Source organism: Lissotriton vulgaris, chromosome 10 (genome assembly GCF_964263255.1).
Source record: "Lissotriton vulgaris chromosome 10, aLisVul1.2, whole genome shotgun sequence".
NCBI lineage: Eukaryota > Metazoa > Chordata > Amphibia > Caudata > Salamandridae > Lissotriton > Lissotriton vulgaris.
Window position 1 is genome coordinate 134,700,659 of NC_141698.1, and position 23,779 is coordinate 134,724,437.

Here is a 23,779-nt window from a genome sequence, read left to right on the forward strand (position 1 = left end):
TAAAAACGAACATCATATTCACACTGATGCTGCCAGTTAGCATGGCTTTTTTTGTCATTTTCATTTCTCCCCATTCCTCCTCAACCCTAGGCCAACAGGACCCCTCCTCCTCCAAAATATCCCAAGAGTTCACAATGCGCAATAATTTCTACTTACAAACATTCATATTTTTAAAGGTTATTGCAATAAAAAAATAACTGAAAATTCCCCACAACATATACAAAATCTCACAGGAGTCAGTTATGGGACAATTTCATCCCTGATGAGAGACATGTATTTTAAAAAGTTGGCATAGATAGTTTTGTTATACCCCAAGCTTACAATAAGAAATCAAGCCCTTTGTAGCGAAAACTGAAGGAGACGCCCTAGGACTTGTCCGTAGTTTAGCAAGCACCGGAGGAACTGAAATCCCAAACTCTGGTCACCCTACACTGTCAATACTAATGTAGTCTGACCCTCAAGTGCACGGAATACAGGATTCAATATGTGGAGATGTGTGAAATTTTTACTTCCAGCTATTTTGTTTCTAAATACACAGAGGCCATACTTTAGTAACCTTACCTTATTAAAAAACAACAACAAAAAATGAAGATTAAAATGTCAAATGTGGAGGAGAAAAGCCTTGTGACCTGGAGTAGCACTGGCCTTCTCATTTGTGGATGACACCCTATCACTGGGAAGCAAGGGGGCAGACTTTCTCTCTGTCATCACGTTTAGTGCATTGTGCTAGGGGTTGTACGATGGTACAACACAGGCAATTACTTCACATGACTTTGATGCGCATTTTTTAGCGCGCATTTTTTAGCGCGCATGTTTTTACCGCGAATATGCATTTAAAACGCATGCCAATACCACACATTGTTTTTAGATTTAAAAACAAAGTATTTGTGGGCGGAGACCCCCAACTTACCTTAAATGCGTGGTATTGGCATGCGTTGTACATGCATATTGTGTGAGAAGTGCGGCTCACGGGTTAGAGGAGGCAGACCTGGAAGCAGTGGTCAGCCCGGGACCAGGGTTCAATTCCCGGCTCGGCGGGATCTTGAGTCCAAAAATGTCCACGGACTCGACAATTCTCGCTCCGGTGCCTACTCGATTCACGGGTTCACACTCTGCGACTCTGGGCAATAGCTTGCTTAATCTCCACAACGACCCCTCGCGGCGGGATGCCTGGCTTTCACCTTGTGGATACCCTGCCGGGGTTATCTCACAGGGGAATACCAGGACGGGTTCCCTAAACAAGCGCTTAGATACCAGGTCGGTGATTTGCGCTATATAAATACATGTACATTTACATACATATTTGCGGTACAAATATGTGTGCTAAAAATGCGTGGTAAAGGCACGAGGTAAAAACCTCGTTGTAAAGGCTGTTTCCGTTGCTAGGTGTCTTCGGCTTTACATGGGATGGGCAACAGTTACCGTGTTTCTTTATATAGCCTGTTTTGAGCCCTCATAAAGAAACAAAGAAACATGCCTCTCTCTTCCACTAGACATGTATCAGAGAATAGTAAGGATAGAGGAAGATGGCAGCTCCCAAAAGTTCATTTTTATCTGTTAAAGTTGGAAAAAACTGGCATAACAGGTAGAAGTTTCATTGGGAACACTAATGTGTGATTCCTCGCCCAAAAACGTGTTTGGTGGAACCTGCCCATCACATTTGGCTTCTTGGTTTGTTCAGACTTAAATCTGGATTTGTTGTTTTTAAGGCAGTAAGGTGCTTCCCTTTTTTCTTTTTTTCTGAGACATTTTGTATAGAAACCCTACACAAATTTGTAAGTAGCAATTCAAGAGGCAGTATACTGGAAATGCTGATTAAGTCAACCGCTGACAGTCCAGTCTTACCACCAATCTCACATGATGAGGTAGCAATGTGTGGAATTGACAAAGTTTTAAGGCATCATTTTTGGGATGTTTGTAACCTCCGGTGAGACTTACTTAGCACTTTACCCTTCTGAGGTAGAGGCAATGAGAACCAAATTTGTTGGCTATATAGTGTCTTGAGAAAACATAGAAGGCATATGCTATATAAGCGATCCTTAACTCAATGCCAGAGGTGGGATAAGAACAGGCCAGAACTGAACTCCTGAAATTTACAAGAACAAAACATGCTTTCGGTATTCCTTGTGGGAACTTTCACAACCTCAAATTGCAGCCGATGGATCGCACTCGTGTGCCTTATTTTAGAGCTTATCAAATCATACATTCAAAAGAACAGTTTCTGTATCGGAATACAGATGACGAAGAGATATTTGATGGGAAAGTGGCATTTGTAAAAAGAAACAGCATTGATGTCTGAAATTCTTAGAGGTGGTTCACACCGATAGCTCTATCTAAAAACTAAGTGCAGGTGTCCAAATTATGTCTTAGGACCATTGCGACCAAGATTGCAAAATTCCAATGTTGCAAAATGTCAGGCCTGCCTACACTAGAGTCCATCAAACACATCTTTCCTTCACCACAATGTATTTCTTGTCTTGTTGTCTCAGTCCTCTTGGTTATTTTTCATCAATGATTTTTCTCCATTTGTCACCGTTTTCCTGTCTTTATGTTCCTCCTTTCCCGCTTACCCGCCTCTCTCGCTCTCTCTCGGTCTGGGCCAAAGTCTGGTAATGAAAAATAATTCCTAGTCACCAAAATTGAGCACTGGTGCCCACCACATGCAAACAAAGAACTGTCTGCAATTCTCACTTTCTAAAGTGCAATCAAGCAACACTGTCTGCTGTTCAGTCACACCTTTTTGCCCAAGAAACCAGCCAAAGTAGCAGTCTTGTATAACTGTGATAGGTGAGCATTATTCAGAACACGTTTCCAGCACCAAAATAGTTCATTACAAGTTTTCCCAAAAGGTTTAAAGGAAACATTTTTACGTGGGTGGAGAAGTAAAGCTAGCTTAAATTGATATGTAGCCATCTGACGTGAAATATCCTAGGATGCAAAAATATACACCAATCAGACAAAGGATATGAAATTTGCATCAGCTGTATTGTTACAGTATCGACTGACAAAACATCGTCCTGCAACAATATAAGAACAGAATATTGACTACTGATATATTTTCAAGGTAAGTATGTCTACGTAAGTGTAGGCTTACTGTTCTTAACTCCAAATCTACATATGCTAAAGATATTTGATCTTTATGATTTCTAAGATTATATATATACATATTTTTGAAAAATCTAACCTCACACGGTGCTGAGGCAAGAAAAGTCCGCACACAACGCTTCAGATTAGATGAGAATTATTCGGCAACGCATTTTAACTTAAAAAGGTCTTTGTCACAGCCTCATTTGAAAAATGAGGCTGTGACGAAGACTTTTTCAGGTTGAAATGCGTTGCTGAATAAATGTCATCTAATCTGAAGCGTTGTGTGTGCACTTCTCTTGCTTCAGCACCGTGGGAGGTTAGATTTTTCAAAAATATTGAACAGGACTTGCACCCGCTGTTCTACACCAGCCCCGTTATGTGGACGTGGCCAGGGTGTCTACGAGACGCACGTGAAAGATATATATACACATATATATATATATATATATATATATATATACATACACACACATATATATAAGCAGAAGTCCAATCTAACGAGAAGGATAGGCGGCACACCAGTCAAGTGTCAAATAATTTTATTCCAAGTGAAAAAATAACCGAACAATGCGTTTCAGCCGAAACGGCCTTTGTCAAAGTAGGAACTTGACAAAGGCAGTTTCGGCCGAAACGCGTTGTTCGGTTTATTTTTTGACTTGGAATAAAATTATTTGACACTTGACTGGTGTCCCGCCTATCCTTCCCGTTGGATTAGACTTCTGCTTATCTCTGGGGTGGCTGTCAACCCCGCTGGCACCGGCACTTAACGGGCAGGCTATCAGCATTTTTGACAGCACTTGGTGACATATATATATATATATATATACATGTGTCTTCAAGGTACATATATTTAGAGTTATAATAGCAGTCTAAACTTACCTACGCAAATCCACCTTGATGTAATGATAGTCAATATCTGGCACTACATATTGTCACAAGATGATATTAAATACTCCGTATTGTGCTAGTGCACCATCGTATACTGCCCCCGGATATTCTGAACTACATGTGCACTTGAAAGTCCTGAGGGTGTTGAAAGAGGGGTGAAGAGGGTTGTTGAAAGAGGAGCAGATAATAACACTTTAACCAGTAAAGTCTGGCTTTCAGCAGTAACAGTGCACCTAGGAAGAGAACCGATTGTGTTCAATTGCATTGCCCATGTTGTAAAGAGGAATCAAATGTCCAAATGTGCAAAACATACTACAACCACTTTTCAAGTTAGTAGACGACATGTAAAAAGACACATGCAAAGAAAATACTATTATTAACATTATGCTATAGCTACAGTCGGGTATGGCTGAGGGAATGTCCTTAGCATAATTGCTTCTGTATGGATTGGTTCCACCACCGTATCCGATGAGAGAAAATGTTTTTTGCTTATTTATTATTTTTCTAAAAGCATGTTACCACTACCCTTTCAGCGTTCAACAAGATCGGAGGTTATCACGAACTGGAAGCCGCATATGCTGCGGCCATCCCGTCAAAGATTGTAGCCAACACCACTTGCCACTTGCCCAGGAATGATGCTATGCACCTCTTCCGTGACCCCGTCTCCGGAGACCTTCCCTGGACAGGCATGACGTTTGGCCTCACCATCTTGGCCACCTGGTACTGGTGCACCGATCAGGTAATGTAAACACCTCCCTTTGCCTACACAAAAATAAACTTTAAAAATAATAACCTTATGTGCAGTTTCCTTATGATACATTATTAAACAGCAGCAATGTCTAGAATACTTAGATCACAAATAAGGCGCTTTGCGAAGAGCCTTTTAATTCTTAGCTACAAAGAGGTCCCAAGGGTCAGGACCGTTCCACAGAAATCCCATTGTTCCAGGCACCCACATAGTCTGAAGGTTGATCCTGGCTGCTGGCCAATACCGTCACGGCAGATCTTTGGGACTTCTCCTTTTGATGCTGGCTTGCCTCATCCTGGACTGGTGATGCATCTGTGGACATTAGTGGTCTTTGTGGCCTCTCCTTCTGTCCCCCTGGCCTCCCATTCTGGATTTTAGATGCTTTGATTCCGACAGTTTGGAGTAAGGGATGCCGAAGGGGGTAGTTACGCTGTCCATTCCACCATGGGGCTCTGGAAATAGTGAGTTGTGGCTCTGCGTGTTGCCTGCGCTGCGCCGGGGTTGGGACCTGACCCCACCCAAGTCATTTCCAGTCCATAACTTGTGATCCAGCAGGCCCGTCTTTTTGACAGGGCGACGGAAACCCTGCATTTCACCAGGTGGATCCATTCTAAACTGTCCGTGATGCTGATGCATTTCTTGTTGGTTGCTGGGGTAACCCTCCCTGTCCATGTTGGTTTGTACCGACGACCCAGGCACTCGAGATCTGTACTGGAAAAAGTGACCTCCCTAAGGAGAGAAAGACAAAAAAAAATTCATTATAAGTTCGGGAATAGTCAGATATTTGCCTTGTGCCCTACACAATGAGTCATAAATCCCATTAATGTATTTAGATGGTCAATGCTTCATTACTGCTGACTAAAACACCCATCCATTACACACACAAATCACAATACTTTGAATACTGTCAAGACATTGGGTCCTTTTGCTCTCACTCTAACATCAATGAACAATCAGGAAATGCAGAAGGTAAAAGAGATGCCATGGGTCCTGCTATGATCTGGTATGTGATCCTACTCCAGATACGTCTGCAAGGAGGTGAAAACCCACCTCTTCACATGCTAGACTTGCAGATACCGGACCAACCTTGATGAGGTTCCACTGTCAGCTCTGCCGCCTCCTTCGCTGGCAGACCCTCTCAGTAAACAACCCATCACCCTTTGTCTCTCTACTGGAAGCCCTCTCTCTCTCTCACTCTGTATCCCTTCCCTTCTCAGCCTCCTCGTTGTTCCGACTTGCGGAGTAATGGTATGCGGAATTACAACGCACTCGTTGTAACGACTGCATTGTGATTCCCTGCGGGGAAAAAGTTTGGTGGTAAACGTTGTTTACCGATGCACACCCTTGACCTCATTTTGCAAGTGGCAAAGGTTGTACTGCATAATAACAGTTACTTTCGGGTTATGTGGCAGAGCAAAGGACCAGGAAATGAGATGTCACAGAAATCTCCACATATCCTGCGGTACAAATATAGGCAGTTTATCCTATATGTCGCATTATGCAGTGTTCCTGGCCCATGTTTACAACTATAAAGGACTGCAAGTTACAGGTTACATTCTCACTCACTGGTACCCATTTTATCAATATCAGAAGGATGAGACGTTGTGTGGGAATGTCAGTGTTCAAATTAGTGGCTTTCAAGTTGCACAGATCTCAACTGCTACAAACTTAGCTCGCTAAGCCCTCTCATTGTTTTGCTAGATGACTGGATTAGGTAACACTGGCCGACATTCATTTTTGTCTCTTGTTCACAGCGGTCTGCATGTCCGGTGGGTGGAGGCGGAACTGAACGCAGCATTTTAGTAGACATCAGTCATCAACAAGAAATAAGCTTAGTGCATTTCCAAATAATTACCATGTAACTTTAATTATTACCATCAGAAATGTAATTTAAGATTGGAAACCAACAGTTTAATGTTCATCGTATTGCACAGAAATGCATAATTGCAATATTACTAAAGTAGAGAGACCCATTCTCAAAGTCAAAACATGGACCTTACTCAGTACATAGATTTTGCCTATTTTTTCCGCCCTAGCTGCTATGTGTCTGAATAGGGACACATACTATCGCTTTTAGGGGCACCTGCTATCGCTTTTAGTGACACCTACTATCGCTTTTAGGCACAAAGGAAGTTAAGTGACTTGCAAATTTTCTGTCAGGAGCTGAAACCACTTCTCCTGATCCCAAGATCCAACCTCAGCAGTTCAGGCACTAGCGCAATCTCCATCCTACTGGTGGAAAGGAAACTGCAGAAGTAGGGAGGGGAAGAATGGAACGTGTACGAGAGCAATATACAGATAAGTCCTTCTGCACTCAATAGCACCAGGTGTAAAATGAAATTCAATATTAAACAGTATAATCATCACAATATATGTCATTAAATAAATATTATGGTTATTAATAATAGCATTAGCATCATTATGAGTGTGGTCCTTATTATTGCTATTAATACAGTATTATTATTACTATTATTATTATTAGTGGAGATTATGCAGAACTTTCATGTTAGGTTTTGAGGGCCTGAGTCTCAAAATATTTTGGGTTCAATTTCTGAGTACAAAAAAGTAATTTGTGAGAGGAACGTTCAAAGCCTGAATCAGGACTGGTAGAAAATGACCCTCAAATTGTGTTTTTCCGTATTCTATCCGAATGGAGGAATTTAACCAATCACAAGCTTGGAGTTATGGATGGGTTTGTGAGCATTCATCCAGGTTGATTCCACCCACAAATGTAGGTGATCACCCATACATTGAATGCTTGTGTGTATTCACATACCATTGGAAGTAGTGTCTCACCATGGACATGCTCTCAAATGAATTTCTAGTGATGGCAGGAGTAGCGTCAAAAAGGGGAGTAAGCACCCCATATTTAACGAGGGAGTAGCGGCAACGGTTTCTCGCTTGGGAAAGGATTATCTCCTAGGAGAACCATAAAAGTTAACATTTACATCAAATTCAAGGAGTCAGAATTTACCACCTCTTGGAAAGTTTGCATGAATATTTTACACATTTGAGTACTCGGGGTCATCTCTGACTGGCGTAGAATTCTAGTAGTACTCATTGAATGCTTAGTGATACCCATAAAAGTCAGCAATTTGCTCCAAAGGTGGAGTAGCTCTATGGGAACTAAAAACGTACTTTACCAAGCAGGGCTTTGTGAAACGGGCCCAAGTATGCATTCCCATTGTTGGAAACTCCAACGAGAGACAACAGCTACTAAGTCAGAATGGCGGTCATGCAACATCTAGCGTCAGAAAAGCCATAAAATTTGGAAAATGGAACAAAATGCCTATTTTACAAAACTAGAAACAAATATTTTGGAGTAAAATACATATCTGGAGTAAATGAAAATCTTAGATAAATCATTCAAAATACTTGAAAAGAATATCAAACATAATCCGAAAAGCCCAATCAAAATATAGCAGCAAGTGTTATTTAGTCTTTGCCTCTATAGTGCCTTTTACCTCTGTTTTACGCGACACTCTTTTATACCACCTATGTGGTGGGTATTTACAACCAGTTGTAACCATCTAATGCAGGATACAAATCATACCGAACACAAAACGGTAGAGGAGGACCTAGGGGAGATTTAAAGACCTAGCTCTGGGTACTATCCCCAACAGAACCAATATATACCAAAGGTACCAGAGGGTCTAAGGTAAGTATGCCCACATACAAGAAACCAAACCAGGACTCACCCTTACAACCAAGTAGTGACACAGAGAGCTCTCCGTGGATGAGGACAAGTACCCATCAGTCACCATTCGGATCCGCCCTTCATCATTTGGGGATTTTGTCCGTACCACCCGTCAGAGGTTTATCGGTGCTCTCTTAGGAGGTCAACCCGGTGGTAGGGGGTAGCCTCACTAAAATAAGAGGACGACAGTGTGGTATACCACTTGATGTAAGTAAGTGGTAAATGATCCAGATGGCCAGGACGCCGGCCAGGAGTACCGACGGTTAGAGCGGTGCTTCATTCTTCCCCTGAGCCACAGCCAGGTGGGGTGAGGCCCTCTTACCTTACACGTCTAGTGTGTACAGACTGTAAGGACACCCAGAACATCCAGGTGACTGTTTGCACTTGTTGTGTGTTCTTTAGGGTGTTACTTTCTTTTACTCACTTTCTTTCACAAGGTGTAGTAGCTTTTTTTGATATTTTCGGTCCTGAAGAAAGCAATTGACATAACAAGTCGCCAAATTGCTGAAACTAGTCGACCACACTGCCCTGAGGCTGTCCACATCATTGGTCAGTGAGCAGGCATATTGCTTTTAACATTGGTACGGTAAGCACAATTGGAATAAAATCATTGTTGGGTGCTTAGCCCTAACCAATTTTAAATCCACTCCCTTTGGTTTTTTTGTTCCTTCACTTTCTCTTTTGCACTACACACCCCAGTCCCATTTCATTTACCACTTACTTACATCAAGTGGTATACCACACTGTCGTCCTCTTATTTTAGTGAGGCTACCCCCTACCACCGGGTTGACCTCCTAAGAGAGCACCGATAAACCTCTGACGGGTGGTACGGACAAAATCCCCAAATGATGAAGGGCGGATCCGAATGGTGACTGATGGGTACTTGTCCTCATCCACGGAGAGCTCTCTGTGTCACTACTTGGTTGTAAGGGTGAGTCCTGGTTTGGTTTCTTGTATGTGGGCATACTTACCTTAGACCCTCTGGTACCTTTGGTATATAATGGATACAAATCATACCCAACTGTTTACATCAGTCAATGTGGACTAATGTTCTAAGATGGCGACTCAGCCCCTTTTTACACAGGCTGTGATGGGCTGAGTAAACAAACAGTGCTTACAATCAAAGAGAGATACCCAATCAATTAGAAGCGCAGAATAGGGAAATGGAGCATCAAAGGTAGTGTCTGCAATGTAAGTCTACTGCTTTTTAAGTTGTTGAAGCGCCGTTTTTAGGTTTGCCCTAGAGACAGCTGTAGATGTTTCACCCGCCTAATACACAAAACATAACCAAAAATACATACACATATATATATGCTCAGTAGCATTAGTCTTGCTATGAATTATAAAGACGGAAGAACGGTATGAATAAGAAAAAAAGTTACATTTGTACTGTAAAAATATGTGTTATGTAATTTAATCACAAAACTGCAATTGGTGAATGAATTGATGTTGCAGAGTAAATAGCATAAACTGCATAAATCGTTAAGAGGCTATAGAGTTTCTTTATGTACATTAATTGTAAATAACTTACAGAGGAATTATAGTTTAATAATTTGGGTACCAGTAATTTGTTTACATATTACCCATATACACCTGATATTGCAAGAAATGTCTTCCCTGGAGAGCAACACACTGGCTACCTCTCTTCACCGTGACGGCATTTTGTCCGGGCACTTTCACCTAAAGAGTAGTCAACTTCAGTGCCACAGCTGGTGAGCCAATATCTGCCTTCATTTCATTCTTTCATTTTTACGTTGGGTCATTTTTTTTACTTTGTTTTATGCACACAGAAGCATACGACCAGAAGAAATCGGTATTTTTTTTACTGTTTAACATTTTGATGCCAACGGCATATTTTCCAAGAAATATTGCTGGCACGTAAAGCCAAAGCAATTAGCTTTGCCAATGCTTATATAAGACTTGAACTGCTCCAAGAATCATTCTCCGTGTGCAGTGTCTAAGTAATGACAACCATAACATATATGGCACTTTAATTATAATGATATGCTTCTAGTTTATACATTGAGAAAACAAGCACAAAAACCTAATAAACAGGTTCACATGGGAGATGCTACCTCTATGGTCAAAGTAAACAGCGCCTCGGGGTAGGCCTCAAAGCTCTGCACTTTCAAATGTTCTTTCTGGACAGAAGACTGTTTACAGGAGGTTCCTGATCTAACAGTGAGTGCAACCAGAGATTGTAACCAGAGGCCCATCACACCTCTGGCCTCTGCTCCATCCAAAGGCACACAGATTCCACTCAGCACTAGGGTCTCCTGGTGCTGGGTGGGGTTTGTGCATGATTACTGGGCGTCAAGAATAGTAACGCAAAACCTGATTGTGCCCCAAATCGATAACAAAAAGAATACAGAGGGAATTAGCTCAGGTACACTTCACATGGTTTTATACCAAAGACTGCAGTGGGAAAAAACATTCATAGACTGGATAGCAAGTTAATAATATTAATAATGTACTTTATTGAGCACAAATTGAATTGTCTACACGAGTTTAAGTATCAGGGGTCATAGTTACAACACTCAGTTCTTTTATTAGCCTCAAAGACTGGTCATTTGGTAACCTTATAACTTGGGCTGCTTGTCTGACTGAGGCCATTGTATGGCCAGGCACTCTAGCCTCATCACTGCGGCGCGAATTCCGCCGCAGTGCTGAGCATTCCGATCGCGGCCGTGGTCATGACGGCTCCCGGCCGTCATCAGCACACGCCCACCGTGACTCATGACGGCCGGGAGCCGTCATCAGCATCGAAGAGGTTAGACAGGCGAAGAGATACTTGTCAACCTGGGGAAGTCATTTTGGGGCATTGACATGGGAGTCATTTACAGCAGGCTAGCATAAGTCACCATCAATCTAGGCGTCTATGTAAGTAGGAGTAGACTACAAACCTACCAACAGAGCATCAGGTACATGAATTGGGGATAAACTGGGTAATTTCCATAGCTGACTGACGTCAGGGTGTTGACATCACACGCAGCTGAGGTATCGTCTGAAGAGAGGTCTACTTCGCTAGATGTGACTTAGAGCGTACGCATTTCAGATCAACTTCTGAATGGAGATCCCCAACCTAGGAGCGCGGCAAGGTCGAATGTGCTTACATCTAAAAACTGCATATTTGGGTCAATGCACCAGTCCTTAAACAAGGATTTGCAATGCAATTGGTCTTGCATTTGCAAGAGTTTAAGCTATTGGCATTGTAAATGGCAATGCCTTTTATTTATCTTTTTTGATAATTAGCACACAAATAAAAGGTATTGTCATTTACAATGCTAATTGCTCAAACTCTTGTAAACGCGAGACCTATTTCATTTCAAAGAAGCGGCCGCCATTGTCACAGGCTGCTTGGAAAGTGAAAGCATGCATGGCGCGCTGAATGTTGCATGAAAGCATGTTGTACCTGCATTAGGAGAAACTCAATAAAGAAAATAGAAGCGCTTACAGACTAAAAAAGACATACTGTGTAACAAAAGAAGTAAAAGGGCCAGTCCTCATGGGAGGTTACAAATGAAGACAAGGCGGTACTAAGGAGAGACTAAAAAGCCTATTAACGAATCTGAATCCAGCATTTACAAAGGACAATGACACAAACCAATGAAAAATATGGGCGGAGAGTGGGCAGAGCTTCAAGTCAATACTCTAATACTGAATGACTCTCAGAGCAGCGCATGTGCTGCCCAGGCGCGACCTAAAAAGGAAACACCAGTACCAAGGGCTTAGATCTGGCATTGGTGCTTGCTAAAAGAAACATAGGTCCACATTGGAAGGCTACACATGCCCTAGTGATTGGCACATGGAACAGGGAAGTAATATAGCGGATGTAACTTCACTAAATGTGGAAAGTAAGAAAGAAAATAGAAACAGTGAGTCCATTCAGGCATGGCAGGAACTGTTACAGGTATGAGTAAATGGAGGTTATGATAATATGCCTCCTTCAACACTAGCTTGGCAGTCACATGTACAAATGAAAACATTACTGATCGATGCCTGTGTTACATTGACGTTTCTGGAGACACCACCCATTGGCAAAGAGAACCATTAGCAATGGAAATTCACTTCGCGCCATTTTACTTCTCTCGAAGATGGACCCGTCCTGTACTTTTGTTTGTTTCTTCAATATCAAAAGCTCCATATTATCCTGCCTGCAACGATCCTAGATTAATCCGTCTTGGGCAGATCATCTGATGAATGAAGCCATATATACTGTTTGCTTACGATTAATGGCACAATGTTTTTCGATAACCCTTTTATCTAGAGTCCTCTGATTTTTTGTTATTTCTAAACTTTTTTTGGTACCTTAGCTACCATTTAATTTTACTATGTAAACCAATAATCACTCACAGAGATAGCGTTAACAATTTGTTACAGAAGCACAAAGACAGATGCCATGCAATATGTTTATTACAAAATGCAATAATTTAATTGAAAAAACCTTGGAATGTAGCAGGAGAAGGAATTACATCTTCCTTCTTCTTACACTATTTTGATTCAGTGTATAAAGGTAGTCGTGTAACATAGGCCCTCACAGCACCCGCGGTGCGGCGGCCGAGCTGCAAAGGCCCTCAGCACAGTACCCTTGCCTGAGAGCTCTTGATTGAGTCAGGAGGGGTGACCCAACACATACGTTGCTGGGGGGGGCACCCTCAAGTTTCGTTGCACCACTGCATAGAGGAGATCTTGATCCTTCTCCCTAGGAGTCCACTTACTGAGCAAATCTCAGACTCATAGCTTTGTAGTTGAGACAAAAGACTCTGCAAAAGATGCGGGGATGATGAGAGTGCCAGTCGAGCTTTCCTGTCTGTACCGTCCTTTCCACCCTTTGAGGAGGAATCAAAGGCTGTCTGGACTCAAACGCAAATTGAAGATGGACTCTTCACATACTTGTGTCGTTGTTCTACATTCTGAAGTGTGATCCAACCATGTCACATATTTTGAGTCCCCAATTCTCTTGGGTCCCACACACACCTCCTTAGGAAGCAGTGTGTTTCTTTTGATTGTAGGAGCACATGAATAGATAGCAGCTTTAATTGATAAGCTTTCTCTTCAGTCTACTCCTGGCTTCTTATACTATTACGCATAACACTGGGGATGTGCAACTAGTCTACACACTGCTGCCACTGTAATAGTACGATCAATGTGAAAAGTGAAACTCACTAGAGACAGTCTGGAGCCTTAGTAAGGGTGTGGAGGAGTTCCACCGGTTACTGAGACCAGAATTAGCTCAGCAGGACAAGCCAACAAGACTGGATGTCCAGGTAGGCTGCAACCCACTTCAAGACAATAATACTGAAACCATTCTTGAGGTGGTTGGGTTGAACATTACTTTGAAGTCAATGGTATAGAAGGCTGCTGAGAAGTTGATTTATGGTTATCATCATCAACCACTTGATAGTTTTGAAGGAGGCCATTTGTCTTGATCTTTTCATGAACATCGACAGCAATGTTTTTTTGATGATAATCTACAAATGGTAGGTACGGCACGTGCCTTTCTTCAGAATTCATGCTGTGGCCCATCAGAAAATGTAGAGTCTGTCCTGCCTGGAGGAAGTCTGGGAGGATGTCTTGGGTGATGAAGGCATTGATGAACTTGAGCAGTGGTCTTGCAGCTAGACCGATGATATTTTCTTAACAGTGGCGGTTCCTCCGCTAAGGCGGAGGAGCGTCACCCCACTGCTTTTCACAGAGAGAAAAAAGGAAAAATAAAACGATAGTAACTCAACGTTGTTATCATTTTAGTTGTTCCTGCTGTGGTGTCTTGGCCATGCGGGGCTGCTCTGCTCTCAAAACAGGGGGGTGAGTGGTGGGCAATATGTAAGTGCGCATGAATGCTTGTCTGGCCCTCTCACACCGGCCAAGCACTCATGCACTCTTTGCATGTTCTCCACCCAGGCTGCATTAGAGCCTAGGTGGAGAACATGCCAAGGTTCCCATTCCCAGGCTGAGCGCCGAATCATGGCGCTCAAACCAATCACAACATTGCATTGCAGCGTTGTGATTGGCTATGGGGAGCCTGGGAGCCCGGTTACTTCTTGCTTCCCATTTGCCCAGAAGAAGCCAGGAAGAGGACGAAGAGGCAGCGGCTGGCCAGCCAGCCAGCCGGCCTGCACATGTTTTTTTTTTTTAACCCCCTTCCTCCCCATTCCACCCCCTGTTGCTTCCCGGGAGCAGCCGCCACTGTTCACTAAGCATGCAGAAATGAAGTGTTCCTCTTAAGATGTGTCCTTCAGCAAGTTCTGCAATCTTGGCAGGTCGTCTTTGGAAAAAATGTTGAAATGTGTCCATCTCGTTGCTTTTGGGTGTGTGAGAGGGCGATGGTTGGGGCTCCTCTGTTTTCGATGCGTAGTCTGCTGATTTTGTAAAACAACACTCTTTATTAATATAATCCAGACTCAAGTTTCCAAAACAGATATTTTTAATTTGATCGGGGTCATAGCTCAAGCGATTTCACTTCATGCAATGCCTTCTGGGAGAGTCGATGGGCATGTATGGAATTTCTGCTATCCCAGTTGTTTAGTGAAATGATGCAACTGTTGGGGGCAATTAGTCAAGCGGGTACCTTTACTCGCCAAAGCTGAATGGCGCTCCCTGTGGAATAGACTAATATATTCCAGCTTTGGGTGCTCCTGATTTATTTTGGGTTTAATATTTGAAGATGGTGCCCCACCTTCTGCCTTGAAGAGTTTGCAGAAGCATGCACACCGGCCTGAGCCTGCCAGCCTTTGTCATTAAAACATGAAGGTCTTTGATCAAGGAGGGGAAGGTTTGCGCATTTCCACCACACCTCATCAGCAAACAGGACGCGGGGAGGGAAAAAACAGCAGTAGGCAGGTATCAAATCTCCAGTGGTTACGACACTGACTCAATGTGCTTTTAACACTTCCCTGTCAACAGATGCAACAAACTTGCTGCATGAATGTCTAACGCATATTTTTCAATTTTGAGCCAATAACACTAAGACTTGTAGTTGCGCCGTTAACATGGTAAGTAGAGGCTCATAAATACCAGCATGCAAAGTGTTGTTGGCTAAGATGTCAGAACTGGGTGAATGTGCCACACGTGGCCTCGGGCCTTTTGGCTGCAATGTGTGTGTTTCTACCTCACGTGTGTCCTAGACATGACAGAACAGGGCAGGAAATCTGTTGCCAAACCACTAGATTTGTTCTGTAATCTTCTCAGTATTTTTGCGAGACTGGCAACAGATATGAGCTTTTGGTAGGAATCACTGAAACCATACTCCCCAGTGAAAAGATTCACAACACAACATCTTTTATCGGTGTTGTAAATCTCGGTTGTAAACCTGCTGAGGGCCTGTAAGAGCTGCTAGTGGGCAGCGTGATAGGTATTGATTTTATTGTCAAATGTATACCTCCTACTATGTTACTAGGCCTGGTCGGTAATTCCGTTCCGCTTGTGGAATTTGGGTAATTTCGCATTCCGCAGAGAACGCAGAGTTGCCAAAAATTCCACGATCCGCGTAATTTTTTGCTTGTTCGCACTTTCAAAATGCGTGTTTGCGAGATATTGCCCCCGAGCATGCAAACAGCATTCGCGAACAGGAATAAAGCATCGCGAACTGGCGGAACAAGCAATTCTGCGTGTTTGTGGAGATTTTTCACTGTTTTAAAGAGCTTTGTGGAGCGCGATTACGCAAATTCCACCCACACCTACTTGTTACAGGGTTTTAGTTACGATAACTCAGCAGGAGGAGCAATATAGAACGTGCAGGTCTAGGGGTCCTCTGCTGGCGAAACCACCTCAGCCATCCACGCTTCAGATCTTGCCATTGAGTTAAGTAAAAATAAAAATAAAAGACTCCTCTTTAAGAGCCAATAGACGCTGTAGTCTGTGGTTGAGGCCAAATGAATATTCAATATAAATCGGTACTAGAAACAAGCCACTTGGCTCAACTCAACCGTACAAACTTCCATAGACCAGGCATGGCACACGCTTTCCCTCACTGTCCTATCAGGTGATCCAAAGGCCTCCCTGCACATGAAACACAAGGGACGCATGTACAGCTCTGATTCGATAAGCCATTCTGGTTTTGGCTGCTTCCTTGGAGCCTGCGCAGTGCTGTTGAAAGAAGGCACCTTGTCCCTAGAGATAAATGTTCATATAACATTTCTGCATTTTTTCATTGTTTGCAGCCAGGGATATGCAAAAATCTAGAAGGACTATCAACCTGTCTCGAATCATTCAATCAAATTGTGGGCCCTTATTGAATACTTGAAAGAAAATATTGGTACCCCGCAAAGCTTGGAGCTCTAAGAAAGTAACTATTTTGCTTTAAAAATGTTGGCAGTGCCAGAAAGAACTGTAATTACAGGGAGCCTGGTCCATAATTTACCACTGCACACGCCGACTACACATGTGGTCAAAGGTTGCCCTTGATGGAGAAAATTACTATTTCTATCCAGCGGCCATGTTTCTGCATATGGAGTTACTTGCTACAAGCCCATTGATACAGATTCGGTGTACAGTGCAGTACATTCAAATAAATAAATAAATGGTGGTGTTATGAATTGCCAGCCATGCCGTTATAAACATGCCGTTATAAAGGCACTAGTTCTTTTTGTGATGTAGGCATTTGATTATCTAGATCAGTGATACTCAAAGTATGGCCCGGGGGCCGCTTGCGGCCTTCTTGGCCTTTACATGCGGCCCCCTGGTGAACAGCAGCACAAGCTGCTGTTAAATTGCTGAGCACTAATATTCAGAAAAAATGTTAAATAAATGAGCAAGCATTTATTAGCCTGCCAAGAAATAAATTCTTGCCCGTTTATTAAAACATTTTTTAGACCGCCTTACACAATCCCTGACCCACCCAGACGCCCTACCACTACCATACTGGCATCTGTGCGGCCCTTGGTCACACCACAGAACGTACTTTGTGGTCCCCTGGGCAAATATTTGCGAGTACCCATGGTCTATATCTTCTGCATCCCAGATTGAGGCACTTGTTGATAAAACTGGGCAAGAAAATAATAACTACATGCATACTGCTACTTGAATTGCTTGCAAGTTTAAGCTGCCAATATCTCTCCCACACTTCATTAGGGTGGAACGAAGCAAGCGTTATGTGATTTGCTCACGGTTACACTGAACCAGAAGCAGAGAGGGTCTTCTCTTTCTAATGAGTCTCAAAATAATGTCCTCCCAAATTGTGATAACCCCCTCCCCCCATCCCCAGTGGCTCCAAAGTGTTTTTGCAGGCTTAGTCACACTCCCTGCACCTGCTTCCTGAAATTCTGCTGGAAACCCAGAGCTCTGAAGTGACTGGGAGGAGGCATTGTTGTCCTAAACCAACCTCAATAAACCAACAGATTGAATGACTTTAGGTTCCATGATCTCCCTCTCTTCCCTTCCAGCAGAAATTATCTGGGTGAAGGAACCAATCTAGGGAGTCTATAGAGAATGCTAGGCCCAGATTTGCCAGTTGCTTCCTCAGCTGAGCTTTTCATCATGGCCGATCACAGCACTGATGGTTTATGGGTCTCTCTCTCGCTCTCTTTCAGGTCATTGTTCAACGATCACTGTCGGCCAAGAACCTGAGCCACGCCAAGGCCGGCTCCATCCTGGCTAGCTATTTGAAGATGCTGCCCATGATTTTTATTATCATGCCCGGGATGATAAGCCGAGCGCTGTACCCAGGTAAGGCTTGCCTAGAGCAGAACAAAAGATGGAAATATTTTACTGATGGGTTATCGAGTCAATCAGTCAATGGGTAAAACGGCTCCGCTGCAGACTACAACGGGATCCTCTCAATGCTTACACTTCTTTCTCCGTAAAAAGGGTAAACTATGTTTATTTGGTTTTGCTACTGACGTCAAAGCTGCAGGTGGATGTACAGTTCCGGAAATTGGGTTGAATGTACGAACAAATAAATGACAATACTATAAAGAGAGGATTCCAGAAAGGGAAGGAGGGATCTGTGTTTTCTATAGAAAAGTAACTGGTTGGGCTATTGTTTTGTTTAAAACTGTCAAATTTGACCACAGAACTCAAGACACAAACAAAATGGTGCAAATCCTATATGCCACGGAATCCCGTGGAAGTTGACCTCAACATCGCCAACCTCTCTTGTTCTACTAGGAAAGGGGTAAAGTCAAGAGTGACAAAGCTGCTACCTTTGGGACCTAATTTCGAATCTATGCCTCTGAGATTATTTGACAATTTTGGGATTCTGGGCAAATCAATTTATCTCCCAGCACCTAAAAATGTAAATATGTGAAAAAAAATATGTTAAATATAATGTAATTCTAAAGATGTACATCCCCACTTCACGTGCATTATCATTTAAATACCCAGTTAACGTACACCATCTTGCATTGTCCCCTAACAACCTCCATAATGTACCCCTCTCTATTGCTTACCAGCTAAATTCCCTTTTATATAATATCAATATATAAAAGTTGTGGAATTTACTATTTTATAGCATTACACAAACAGCTTTGATGTGCAGTCTCATTCCTTCTGAGAGGTTTCTTCAATTGATTAAGTGGGAATGGCAAGGAGATAAGCAAAAATAATTCTGTCTCTCAATGAGATCTGCGTCTCGAATATTATTTAGAACCTGGCGGAGCGGCAAAAATGTCCAACAGCCTGGTCAATGGACATTTCCACCACCACACCTCATTACAACATTGCCGGAAGTACTACAACAATAGCAATTGTCGGCAACGTTTTCTGCCCGCTAAAGGCCGCTGATAAACACGTTCCGAAAATTGTGGGATATACTAGTGAGTCCACATTAACATTGGTTATTGCTAATCATTAGCATCAAGTAGACGAATGCAGTAGTAATTGCTCAAGAAAACTGAATTACCAACATGGGTCACTCTTGTTTACTGGTGGGTTTTAAATGAAGGCCTGACAAACTTTTTGTATAGAAGTATCAATACAGCACGAAAAGATTTATTTGAACATTAAACTCTAAAAAGTGTTTTCCTTTCCTACTTGGCAATGCTTCAATCCATAATGGAATGAGATCAGGCTGCTTTTAAAAAATAAAAATCTTCTTTGTTAGTGTCGGTGTAATGTCAGAAAGCACAGCCGATGGCGAGGTAGTTTGCTTTTTTCAGGTCAACAATTGTGAGAATTGTGATTTCTGAACTGCCAGTATCCTCATACTTAATGTACAGGCCTGCCACACATTGTGCATCCTGCTATCAAATGATACTAGGGCCAAAGAATGACTTTGAAGAAGAAAAAAAAGGTTTTTAGTTAGAGATTACTGGATTTATGGTAAATTTAAATCTGATGAAGAAGTAAATATGACGTATTTCTTTTGGGGCTGTTTAAGACAACATATGAAGAAAAATAATGCACCCTAGAAAGCAGATTCTGAATATCATTTGGGGAGCTTTACTCTTCAACGTGGTTTGAGCCAGGGCATAAGTCGGGGTACACGCAGGTACACAGCATCCACCCACTCTTTTTACAGGGTGGACACCGTCCCCCCTGCCAAGAAGTTAGACCCCACAAAAATATGCTTAACTTGTCCCAGTGTTATTTTCAGACACCAGGACACATTCAGCAGTGCCTGTATGTTGTCTGCTTTCGATTCCCAGCAGCTACGTGCAGACAGGGAGGCAGCTTTTTTTTTACCTCGAGCTGGGCCAAAGTTAAGGGGTGATCAGGCCTCCTTTTGTTTGAATATCCTGACTGGAGGCACCCTGGAACCTCACACTTAAATGTAAATGCCATGGAGGGGAAACAAAAGCACACAGCTGGTTATTTCTTCACAGGTACTTAAAAGAGACAAGCTTTTGCCTTTGTTCAGTCACTGTATATAATAGATGCATGCACTGTAAGAATGTCAGGTGTGTTGGTCTGTCCCAGTATTTATGCAAATAATTTCAATAGCACTGTTTTATTTCTTTTATACCGCTATGCAACCCAATGCAGAGTATCAGGGTCTTTCTATAACATACACATTATACACTGACAATACATTATGTATATGTGTAAATCAATGCACAAGATGAGTTAAATGAAACAGTGAGGGTTACATGGTGTAGGCGTCACATGTCCATCATACCTCACTGTGGTCTTTTAGAAGGATTGCAATTTATGAACTGCAGGTAACAAAGGATCTCTGTGTTAAAAGCAGTAGTAACCCACTTTACTATCTACATAAAATAAAAATCTGTCATCTGCGAGTTAGATGATGTGCTTTGCAGGAGACACATTTACCTTCTCTACTACTTTGATTCAAATCTGGGACTTTACAAAACACAGATATCTCCAGCGAGCGCATTAACCACCAGAGTTATCTCACCATTTTTACTATTGCCTGAGATTTTGGGATTTACTGGACACTTTCACAGTAGATGCCTTAACCCAATCAAATATTTTAAAATGTAGACTTTGTAACCAGTTAAGCATAACAGTTCTACTACCATGCTTCTCCTTGTTGCCAATGACTTTGTGGCAGGGTTTAAAAAATAAATGTATTAGTTGAAACCCAGACTTTGCGTTGGGATTGCGCCACTTTTTTGGCACAATCCCAGCGCCAAATCTCATTTGTTAAATCTCATAACGTGCTTAAATGTACTCCTGATATACCTGATAAACATATGAGTGAGGTCTTAATATCTGATGTCACTTCTTGTGATATCACTTCCAGTGCGGTCACTTCCGGTGATGTTACGTGCAATGTCTCGTGTTGTGACATCATGCGCTGTGATGGCACCCATCATGATTTCACTAGCATACTGCCTAATCTGGTTAGTCCCCCCACTTCTTTTTTTAGAACTTGTGCCCTGGTTTGAGCAGCTCAGAAAGCTTGTAAGTGTGGGCTTGCGTCTGGAGAAAAAGCTGCTTTGTACTTTGTAACATACCACTGTGCTGTATTTTAGATTGCTGTTTGCACCTTAGTCAAACGTGGAATGGGAATACAGTGCAAACCCAGTCTTTGCAACAGATCTGGCCATAGCAATCCCCTCACTGCACTGTTCAGCCCACACAATTTCCTCCAAGAAATACCTGGAGGAACTAATGCTTGAGAAAATGTGAGTGTGCACAATGTGCACAAAAACCATAATTCGCACTAAGTCCAAAATTGGTGCAAAAAGTGCTGACATCAAGTTTTGCACTTACTACATTATTCTGAATGAGTTGTTAGGTGTGAATGGAACGCCTGCCGGTTAATAGCGCTGATGCCTTCAGTTTCGAAAGGATTAAATTGTCAGCATGGAGACCTGGCTTGGGTAATGACATGGAGGCAAGCCCAGGGAGGCACCCCGAGTGAAAGCACTTTCATGTGGTTAGTGGGGATCGTCTTGGCACTCGCAATGAAAGGTGTTGATCTCAGGATCTAAGGAGTTGCGCACTCAAGGGCTAAAGTTTATTAGGGATGCTCACTTAACCGGGTGGTGTGGCCGACACCATCCTACCTGTCTTAAGAGGCTCCTCCTGTAATCACCATAATGATAGCTTACCTGAACGTTTCCTTGAGGAGCAGCGTTTAATTTTTGGTTACAATCCACAGCTCGCCTGAGCTCCTCCTCTAAAGTCTTATGCCTTTGCCTGCCGTTCTCCTCTTTCCGTAAATCCAACACGGACTGCGAGCCCTTCAACGGGTTCATAAAAGTACCCCTGCTGATGTGTCCGTCGCTCAACTGCCGATGGAGGCGGGCATGCTCCCCATTCGGTATAAATTCTGAGAAGCTTCTCTGCCCACGCCTGCTATTGTAACAGCCGTGTTGATCATTAAAAACGTCTGAGTTCGATGAAGTGTTTGAGAGACAGTGATTGGCATGGGTGGATCCATCAGAAGAGCTCTCTGGATCACTGAAAGAGACATATTCTTCATCGTCATCGTCATTCACGACACCATTTTGGGTAGCCCGACTGTGATGGGACAACTGGTGCGTTCCATTGGGCGTGCCAACTTCCTTAGTGCTTCTGGGTGGATCTGCTTGAGAAGAACTGAGATTAGTCTGTTCACCTGCTCTTTCAATTTTCCCGTGATTGAGTTCATTGTTTTTGCTGATTAATTCCTTTACAGGAACTGTCCTAGGTTTTGGGACTGGTCGATGTGGTTTCTGTGTGGCATCTGGTCTACTGTTGTCTTCGTTTTCTGAGAACACAAGATGTTGACTACCAGCCAGAAGTGCAAAGGCCCCCACAGGCGTATCTGGAGTTTTCAGTTCTAGGATTTCTGTTGTCTCTGTATTGCCTACAGATTGGTGGACCTCTTCTTTTTTTGCAACAGGCTCCTGGACACCTTTCTCCGTTGGTACCAGTATTGGGACAGGGTCCTGCAGCACAGGATGCTGGAGCGAGTCTACCACTGTCGCAGGCTTTGGTTCTACTTCGGCCCTCTGATCTTGAGAGGCCTGCTGCAGTTCCTTCTGTTTAGCCTCCTCCTGTTTAGCCTCCTGTTCCTTCATCTGCATGTGTTGAGCAGTTGCCTGTGATGTGTCGCAGATTTTGATTCTGTTCATTTGTGAGAGCTGAGCATTCTTTATGTTGGGGTCAATGATATTAATGTAGCCCAAGACCTCACTACCAGGCTCGGGTTCAGGTTCAACCCAAGTGGGCAAATAGTCGAACATATTGACTTTTTCCATATTCTGCAGCGCTGGGTGCACGTAGGGCTCCTTTACTTCAGGTGGTGGGCCCTTGGCTTTGCCTTTCAGTTTTTTATTGCTTCCTGGATCATTGGTCCCTTCTTTTGACCCACTCTGATTACCCGATGAACCAGTGCCAAGATCCACAGACCCTTTCCCGCTCACAAGAGCATATTTCGGATTCACTATTTTCTTAGCGACGTTAGTGGGCATGGGTGGAGGTTGAAGAATCGGCTCTGGCTCTGGTTCCGGGTCTATGCTCACACTCTTCAAGCTGACAGATTTGGACATTAGGTACAGCTCCTGGAATTGCTTATCGAAGGTCTCAACCACTTGCCCGGTAAGGACAGTAAGGACGTTTCGGTCAGTCCTGGATGCAGACCACGTGAAGCTGAAAAACAAACAAACAAGGAAGTGTTATAAGGAGACACTTGTATAAAAATCAACACATGATGGCTTTTTAAACTAATTTCATCAAAACCTTAGATTTTAACAATTAGAAATGTGTGTATGTGTGTGCATTCATTTCAATCTGTCTATAAGTGCATGTGTATGCATATGTGGGTAAGTGTACGCTTGCCCATCTGAGTGTCCCACATGCATCTGATTTTTGACTCAACTTCCTCACGCCTTTGGACCCCATGTCCTTAGATAACCACATTAGTTAGCAGTTTGTTTCCAGAAACAGTGATGTTCTCAGCTAACCATATTAACAAGCAGCGGGCCCTCAAAGTACGCATCTGCTGTGGTGTCCCTCTTCATAAACAGCCT

The 23,779-nt window shown here is 42.9% G+C and overlaps 2 protein-coding genes across 2 annotated transcripts in view; one reads left to right on the plus strand and one right to left on the minus strand.

The window, feature by feature from the left end:
* The window catches only part of SLC5A10 (solute carrier family 5 member 10), a 611,774-nt gene that overhangs the window by 168,802 nt on the left and 419,193 nt on the right, over positions 1-23,779 (plus strand). Inside the window, exons 8-9 of the mRNA XM_086940716.1 lie at positions 4,509-4,714; positions 17,948-18,083. Of these exons, the coding sequence (XP_086796842.1) occupies positions 4,509-4,714; positions 17,948-18,083 (342 nt within the window). The remainder of the gene's footprint in view (positions 1-4,508; positions 4,715-17,947; positions 18,084-23,779) is intronic.
* The window catches only part of SACK1G (scaffolding CK1 anchoring protein G), a 147,155-nt gene continuing 128,085 nt past the window's right edge, over positions 4,710-23,779 (minus strand). Inside the window, exons 4-5 of the mRNA XM_086940715.1 lie at positions 21,875-23,399; positions 4,710-5,452 (exon numbers count right to left, since the gene is read on the minus strand). Coding sequence (XP_086796841.1) covers positions 5,045-5,452; positions 21,875-23,399 — 1,933 coding nt within the window. The 3' untranslated portion in view covers positions 4,710-5,044. The remainder of the gene's footprint in view (positions 5,453-21,874; positions 23,400-23,779) is intronic.